General features: G+C 43.4%; 1 protein-coding gene and 1 pseudogene across 1 annotated transcript; one reads left to right on the forward strand and one right to left on the reverse strand.

Annotated features, from left to right (window-relative positions):
* Nucleotides 1–1918: 1918 nt before the first annotated feature.
* Nucleotides 1919–6035, reverse strand: LOC113928546 (annotated as a pseudogene).
* Nucleotides 5668–8249, forward strand: CARTPT (CART prepropeptide). Its single transcript, XM_027606632.1, has 3 exons — nt 5668–6192; nt 6611–6694; nt 7606–8249. Exons 1-3 carry the CDS (start codon nt 6034–6036, stop codon nt 7711–7713), a joined length of 351 nt encoding a protein of 116 aa, XP_027462433.1. The 5' UTR covers nt 5668–6033; the 3' UTR covers nt 7714–8249.
* Nucleotides 8250–8693: the final 444 nt, after the last annotated feature.

Consider the following 8693-nt stretch of genomic DNA (forward strand, 5'->3'; position numbering starts at 1 on the left):
GTTTAACCTGGAGGAAAGTGCAATGAACACAAGTAAAGAGAAACACTTTAAAATAAGAAATCAATGGGAACTGAGGAAGTTTAAAAAAAAGTTTAATTCCAGTATGGTTAATATACAGCATTATATTAGTTTCATGTGTGTAATGTAGTGATTCAACAGTTCCATACATTACTCAGTGCTTATCATGGTAAGTATACTTTCAATCCCCTTCACCTATTTTAGGCACCCCACCCAAGCACCTCCCCTCTGGTAACTGTCATTTTGTTCTCTATAATTAAGAGTCTGTCTCTTTTAAGGGGAACCCTCCTACACTGTTGGTGGGAATGCAAGCTGGTGCAACGCCTCTGGAAAACAGTATGGAGGTTCCTCAAACAGTTGAAATTAGAGCTACCATTCGATCCAGCAATTGTACTACTGGGTATTTACCACAAAGATACAAATGTAGGGATCCGAAGGGGTACGTGCACCCCAATGTTTATAGCAGCAATGTCCACAATAGCCAAACTGTGGAAAGAGCCAAGATGTCCATCGACAGATGAGTGGATAAAAAAGATGTGGTATATATACACAATGGAATAGTATGCAGCCAATAAAAGGAATGATCTTGCCATTTGCAACAACGTGGATGGAACTGGAGGGTGTTATGCTGAGTGAAATAAGTCAATCAGAGACATGTATCATATGACCTCACTGATATGAGGAATTCTTAATCTCAGGAAACAAACTGAGTGTTGCTGGAGTGGTTGGGGTGGTAGGGATGGGGTGGCTGGGTGATAGACATTGGGGAGGGTATGTGCTACGGTGAGCGCTGTGAATTGTGCAAGACTGTTGAATCACAGATCTGTACTTCTGAAACAAAAAAGAAAAAGAGGAAGATGGCAGGAGAGGAAGAATGAAGGGGGGTGGGTCGGAGAGGGAGACGAACCATGAGGGATGATAGATTCTGAAGAGCAAACTGAGGGTTCTGGAGGGGAGGAGCGTGGGAGGATGGGTTAGCCTGGTGATGGGTATTGGGGAGGGCACGTTCTGCGTGGAGCACTGGGTGTTATGAACAAACAATGAATCATGGAACACTACATCAAAAACTAATGATGTAATGTATGGTGATTAACATAACAAAAAAAAGTCTGTCTCTTTTTTCTTTTGCTTGTTTTTTCTTTTTGTCTCTTTTTTTCTTTTGCTTGCTTGTTTTGTTTCTTAAATTCCACATATAAGTGAAATCATAAGGTATTTGACTTTCTCTGACTGACCTATTTCACTTAGCTTTATACTCTCCAGATCCATCCATGTTGTTGCAAATGGCAAGATTTCATTCTTTTTTTATGGCTGAGTGATATTCTACTGTGTGTGTGTATCACATCTTCTTTATCCATTCATCTAGGAATAGACACTTGGGCTCCTTCCATATTTTGGCAATTGTAAATAATGCTGCAATAAACATAGGGTCACATATAGCTTTTCAAATTAGTGTTTTTTGTGTAAATACCCAGTAGTGAAATTACTGGATCATATGGTAATTTTATCTTTATTTTATTTATTTATTTTTAAGATTTTATTTATTTATTTGACACACGGAGAGAGAGAGCAAGAGCAGGAACACAAGCAGGGAGAGTAGGAGAGGGAGAAGCAGGCCTCTCGCTGAGCAGAGAGCCCGACGCAGGGCTCGATCCCAGGACCCTGGGATCATGACCTGAGCCGAAGGCAGATACTTAATGACTGAGCCACCCAGGTACCCCTATTTTTATTTTTTTTTAAAGATTTTATTTATTCATGAGCGAGAGAGAGGCAGAGGCAGAGGGAGAAGCAGGCTCCCCAAGGAGCAGGGAGCCCGATGCAGGACTCGATCCCAGGACCCCGTTATCATGACCTGAGCTGAAGGCATACACTTAAGTAACTGAGCCACCCAGGCACCCTATTTTTAATTTTTTTGAGGCAGATAAAGGTTTGCTTTATTGAATAACTGATCTGTGTAATTGCTGAGGCCACTGTGTATAGACAAAAGAGTGGTCTCTTCCTCCTTGGGTAGAGTCTTGATGATTTCCTCCTCCTTGGCCTGGAGCAGTTCTTCACGGTGCTTGTATGCTTCCTTGGTCTTAGATCTGTGGGCCATAAGCTTCTTGTGCACCTTGTCTGCCTCAGTTCGTGGATGTGTTTGATGAAAGTATGCTTGTTTTTCAACAGTTTACCCTTCACTTTCAGGTACAGGCTGTGATACATGGGGCAGTAAATCTTAGATTCTCAAGGTATTAACTGAGCAGCCGCACAGAATTCTCATCCTCCTCATCCAGGTCATCTTCTCAGGCATTTGAACCTTGGCAGTTCCTTTTCTCTTACCGATGCCCATATGCCTACCCTTGTGGCAGGCCAAGGTAATTTTCTGGTACTTGAGCCTGGGAATGAATAGTCACAGTTTTCTGGATGATCAGCCCATCCTTGATCAGTTTCTGGATCTACTGATGGGAGTTGGCATTGGTAATTTCATTGGGATCCAAACAGACCTTCTTTTTGCCACAGTGGAGGACACTGGAAGCAAGCCTCTTCTGAAGCCTGAGCATTGTTATGGTTGCCACCGCACTGATAAAAGTATTTTTAACTTTTTGAGGAGCCTCCATACTGTTTTCCACAATGGCTGTACCAGTTTGCATTCCTACCAACAGTGCAAGAGGGTTCCTTTTTCTCCACATCCTTGCCCCATACTTGTTGTTTCCTGTGTTTTTTATTTTAGCTACTCTGATAGGTATGAGGTGATGTCTCATTGTGGTTTTGATTTGTAATTCCCTGATGATGAGTGATGTTGAACATCTTTTCATGTATCTGTTGGCCATCTGTATTTCTGTTCATGTCTTCATATTTTTAAATTGAGTTATTTGTTTTTTGGGTGTTGAGTTGTATCACTTCTTTTTATATTTTGGATCCTAACCCTTTATCAAATATATCATTTGCAAATATCTTCTCACATTCTGTAGGTTGTCTTTTAGTTTTGTTGATTGTTTCCTTCGCTGTGCAGAAGCTTTTTATTTTGATGCAGTCCCAATTGTTTATTTTTGCTTTTGTTTTCCTGGCCAAAACTGAGGAAGTTTTACTGTTGAACAAGACTTGGTTGGCAGAAGGATGTAAAGGGGGTTAATGGATAACAAAGTAGTTTGGTATTTGAGCAATATGACAATCCAAAAGATCAGGTGTTATTTTGGGCCATACAGGAAAAGGAATGACTCAAAATTTGAAGAAGGGAGGGAGAGAAAAGTACTAGAATCCTAGTTTATCTTAGGGGGAGTGGTTGAGAGGTTTGTCTGCAGTAAATCTCCGTGGATACAAGCTGGTCACTGCTTCTATTTTGTGAGATGATCTGCTTCCTTTTTCTATATCTGATATGAGAAATAGTAACTAAATCCAATTATAAATTTTTCTTTACTTGCTTGGGGGCATCAAAGGTGGACTTTTTTCTTTTCTAGTGGAGTCATTATAAATTAGCAAGAATGTATAAATTCTCCTGACAGTGCATGATGTAAGAACTGTAGGACATCTCACACTTACAAAAGTTGTCTCAAGAAGAAAATGGCCTATGTCTTACTGTACCACATGCTTCCTAAAGACAGGTTATCAAATAATTCTGTTCAGAGACGAAAAAAGCATTGTGATATCTAAATGACCAAGATACCCCTGGTTTGCTTCACAGGATTGTCTAAGGGTCCCTTTCCAAACCTATCAACTAAATGTAATATCCTGCTTACATGAACATGAGCACCAACCTTACATCAGTAGGATTTGAACCTTTGAGTATTTTTCAATAGAAGTAGCACAAAAGGAAAGTTATTATTTGTGTCTGGGTAGAACACACTATGAGAGAAATTATTGCATTGGCAGTATCCCCATCTTTGTGGAAGGATGAACTAAAACCTTATTTAGGGCTATTTTCCTTCTGCAGTTTAGAATGCTTTTATCACTGGAAATCAATTTTACAATGAGTGCCAATATGTCTCTGTAAGTTTTAAAAAGTAAAATGTGCTGCCACTAAAGTTTTGTTGTATAGAATCTAAAGGTATGTGTAAAAGGCGGACCTGAGGGAGGTATTAGATTAATTTTCAAGTTAGATTGATCTTAAGGAAAAATATTTTGATGCTGTTAATTTGTGTGCTACTCATTAGGAGAGAGATTACTTCTTGAATTGCTTTCCAGTGTGCATTTGAGTAACAGTTAAATACTTGATAAATGAAATAAGCAGACACATATTATGTATTAACTATTCCAGTTACCCATATCACCTGCCAAGCAATAAATCTGTGGGATAATAAATTGGTGGATACTTTAGATTGGGTGGTCAAGGACATTTGAACTGAAATTTAAATGATAAGGAGGAGCCAACTATTTAGAAATGCAGGGTGACCTTTCCAGGTAAGCTAAGAAGCAAAAGCCTCAAAATGGGAATGAGCTTGACCTGTTAGAGGACCAAGAAGAAGGCTGCTGAGGCTGGAGTGGAGGGGCCTGGGGCAGAATGGTAGGACTCGAAAGTGGAAGGAGGTGCCAATCATGTAGTACTTTGTAAGTCAGGATGAAGAATTTAGATTTAGTGCTTAGTAAGATGGGAAGCCATCAGTGTATTTTAAGGGTAAAAATGCTCTGGCTGTTTTTCTTGAGTTATGGATTAGAGGAAGGCAAGAGAAGATGGGATGGACCTGGAGGTAGGCAAAATGTAGGTTGGGGCAATTGTCCAGAACTGGGGTAGTAGTAATAGGGATGGAGAAAAGTGAATGGGGCTAGAAGGGGTTGAAAGAAAGGTGTGGTGAAAGAAGCCAGGTGGGCAGGCAATTAAGATAAGCCTCCAGGTCTAAGTAGGGAAAACCAACACCTCACCTACAGGAACTTTGGTTTGCATTCAGGCTGTAAGGACCCCTACCTTTTAAAAACCAGTCTTCCCAAGTCACTGAGGACCTGGCTCATTAGTGACTTCTCATCTCTGGAGATATTTCTATAATCAGGGACTTGGACTTTTCACTCCCTTTGCTTTCTTTATAGACAGGCTTCTTGGATATCAGGAGTGGGTGGTGGGTAGCAGGGATCCTGAGGATGGCGAATTTGCCCTAAAGAAAAACTGGGATACTGCACATAGCCACTTACCTAGGCAGCCTCACAGTTCAAAAAAGAGAGGCAGGGAGGGTTAGTGCTTATTGTGCTCTGGGTCAGAAATTTTACATACCAAATCTCATTCCCTCCTTTTGATAACTTGTGAGGCTCATTTTTAAATGCCAGTTTTATAAAAGAGAGACAGAGACAGAGATACTCAGGTTATTTATTTTGCCCAAAGTCACACAGCTTATAAGTAGTGGAGCCAGGACTGGAATCAGAATGGGGCTGTCTGTGCCCCCCACACTGCCTCTGAATTGGAGTTAGTCTGTTTGTCTTCTTTTCTCATTACCGCATAGATTCCATGAAGAGCTCATCCTGGGGAAGGTCATGATTTCTCTTTGTTATGTTTACTATATTGGCCTTCCCCTATCCCCCAGAGTGCCTAGTAAAATGCTTAGCAAACATGCCTGCCTGAAGGCAACACCTCCTACTTGCTGCCACATGTGGGGCTGGAGTGAGAGGCAAGGCAGGGTTGGTGAGGTGGATTACTTTGCTGCTGCTGCTGCTGCTGCTAGGGGATGGGGAGGGACTTTGCTGCCTGAGCCTTGGCTCGAAGGCATTTTCCATTTCCTAGCCCCCTCCTCCTCCTCCATCCCTCAGCTGTCGCCCCTCCGTTTCAGCTCTGGCCCCTAGGGGAGCGTCCCTTGCCGCGGGGCTGACAGCACTTGGGGAGCAGGGTCCCTGTTCTCTGCGCTCTAGCTCTGTGCGCAGAGCTTCGTTCGTGGGCGCCTGGTGTCCAGCGGGCACTGATGTCAAGCGGTGGCGGAGCGCTGCCTACAGACGGTTGACCTGGACCCTCCTCCACACTCACTTCCTTCGTCGCCCCCTCCCTCTTGCCTGTACTCGGGCTCTGGCTCTCTATAAAAGGCGGGAGCGTTGCGCGCCACAGCAGCTCCGAGTTTCAGCACCATGGAGAGCCCCCGTCTTCGGCCGCTGGCCCTGTTGGGTGCCGCCCTGCTTTTGCTGCTACCTCTTCTGGGCGCCCGGGCCCAGGAGGACGCTGAGCTCCAGCCCCGAGCCCTGGACATCTACTCTGCCGTGGAGGATGCCTCTCATGAGAAGGAGCTGGTGGGTATCTCCCGGATCCCCCTTGGCTGCCGCCCGGTCATTTCCTTTGTATTCGTCCGTCTTCTTTCCCTCCTTCCCCACCCCCACTGCCAGAGTTGGGGTGCAGGAAGATGAACGTAAAGCCCAGGCTTACATCTGTAAATCGTCTGGAGCCCACTGCTTCAGGCAGTTTGTAGAGTGAATCTCTTGTCCGGGGCCCTCGGAGCAACAGGAGCCTCAGCGTCTAAGGGACTTGCGGTCAGTACGTGAGACAGTGCTCGCTAAGTTAATACCCCTCGAACATCCCTTTCTGTCCTTGGAGTCCCAGGGTGGAGTGCGTGTGGTTCCGGGGCTCTTTGTAACTAGGGCTGGGAGTGAGCACCTGGGTTGGGCTCGCAGCCAGTGCAGCAACTTCGGGCTCCGGGGCGATGTGTTGCAGATCGAAGCGCTACAGGAAGTCCTGAAGAAGCTCAAGACTAAAAGTATTCCGATCTATGAGAAGAAGTATGGCCAAGTCCCCATGGTAAGGCTCTGGGATCACCCCCTCCCCATGTTTTTCTGAGAGGAAATAGACCACCTTGAGTCTTATACATTGACCTCCCTAGGACGGGGTTAAATCAGGTAATGGGTTTGCAGAATTCTGTGGGCTCTTCTGTATTCCACCGCCAAATCATGCCCCTTGGTTTCTAAGGGCAAAGAGTAGAATGGCCATTTCAGAGGATCCAAGAGCTGGTGCCAGGAACCAGCTCTTGGGTCTGTGTGGAAAAGAGCATTTCTTGAAGATGAGCTTTTTTCCTCTCAAGAAAAATTCTCTGAATTGGAAGAGCCCTTAAATCCACTCAGTTCTTATTCCTCTAATTTTCTTCTTGCCATCTGGAGCACTGCCAGTTTTTCTGATCTATGTTTTAAGGTCAAAATTCTTGATTCCCCGCTTGTCACTTTCCTTGGGGAACTACACATGCACATGCTCATGTTCTCTCTCTCTTTCTCACACACACACACACACACACACACACACACACACACACACACACACACACACACACCTCTTCCTTGGGATGAGGAGTCTGAAAGCCGGGAGCAGAGGTTATGAGAAAATACAGGTCTATTGTTTATTTCTTAGAAAAATGTCTGGTTGATTATTTTTCTTCTTGATAAACAACTAAGGGAGCTAGAAAATGTACCCCCTCCCCCCAAAATAAAAGGTGGAATAAACTAAGAGGAGCTCAATAATCTAATTTTTTTTTTCTTTTTATGTTCTCTCACTGGAATTTTAAGGTTGTGTTTCAGGTCTGACCATACTTAGACCTCCGGTGATAGTGATAGGTTCCATCTATCTCTCCTAAGAGGCAGACATTGTGTTGATGGGGAGATGTGCCTGTTGGGAGCCTGGGTTTGCTTTTGTGGGAAGACCACACATTGTGTTGTTTTCAGTGCCACGCTGGGGAGCGGTGCGCAGTGCGAAAAGGAGCGAGGATTGGGAAGCTGTGCGACTGTCCCCGAGGAACCACCTGCAATTCTTTCCTTTTGAAGTGCTTGTGAGGCATCCACCCGCCTCCATAAATCCCCACTGCCCCTACTTCCCTCCCTGCCACCCCAGAGGACCACACCTTCATCTCTGGAGTTCGCCTTTAGCAACAAAGTTTGCATTTCCCTCTGAGGGTTAAGGGGCTCTTTTCCTGCTGTTCCCAAATAACACATTAGTTGTTACTGTGTGAAGGATAATGCCTTGTATGGTGTTGATACATGTGCAAAGTATTCTTTTCTTATTCATCTGACACACTCTTATGTATCTTTGTGTAAAGAAGGGGAACTTCTGCTTTGAAAATTGTATTTTTGTATGTGGTGTGGCCGGATGAAAATTAGATTTAGTTAATCTTAGTAGATGACATCACAACCTGGAAGATGACCCCAAATGACACAAATTGCAGCATGTACAAATTATACATAATAAAGTGTTTTTAATAATTGCTCATACTGTATCATTGTTTCTATGTCATAAGTAATTTAAGTAAGAATGTTGGAATTAATCATGCTATTGTTTTCAAAGAGAAATATTTAAAAAATAGCAGCCTATTGGGAGAACAATACCTTGGCTCCAAGGAGTTTTCACCATTAATTGGGAGTTTGCCACACAAGCTTTGGTGCACTGTTTTTCTTTGATTGCTGTAGTGTGTGTGTGTGTGTGTGTGTGTGTGTGTGTGTGTGTGTGTGTGTGTTGGAGATGGCTGGAGCTGAGCTGATGTGATAACATTTATTAAAACCTTTAGTAGACTCCTTAATTTTCACAGTGAGAACAATAAAAGATAAATTGTTTCAGACTTTAGCTCCATTAAAAGCAGTTCGAAAATTTGGGATTTTTGTTTTGGCTACTCCTTTATTAGAAAATATTCATTGATAAAAAATGGATTCTTTGGGGGCTTGTTTGTCCAAAGGAAGGGAAATAGCTGTATTAGGAGTTTTAAGGGTGGGAGACCCACTTATTCCCGCTACTTAATATATAATCTTGCATGGGGCAACTG

The sequence above is a fragment of the Zalophus californianus genome, chromosome 5 (assembly GCF_009762305.2).
Source record: "Zalophus californianus isolate mZalCal1 chromosome 5, mZalCal1.pri.v2, whole genome shotgun sequence".
Lineage (NCBI taxonomy): Eukaryota > Metazoa > Chordata > Mammalia > Carnivora > Otariidae > Zalophus > Zalophus californianus.

What these genes read in the sequence shown, in the direction of transcription:
- CARTPT (XM_027606632.1), top strand. Translation starts at nt 6,034, where the DNA reads ATGGAGAGCCCCCGTCTTCGGCCGCTGGCCCTGTTGGGTGCCGCCCTG. An exon ending in CCTCTCATGAGAAGGAGCTG is followed by an intron (nt 6,193 to 6,610) that starts GTGGGTATCTCC and finishes GATGTGTTGCAG; the next exon opens with ATCGAAGCGCTACAGGAAGT. An exon ending in AGTATGGCCAAGTCCCCATG is followed by an intron (nt 6,695 to 7,605) that starts GTAAGGCTCTGG and finishes TGTTGTTTTCAG; the next exon opens with TGCCACGCTGGGGAGCGGTG.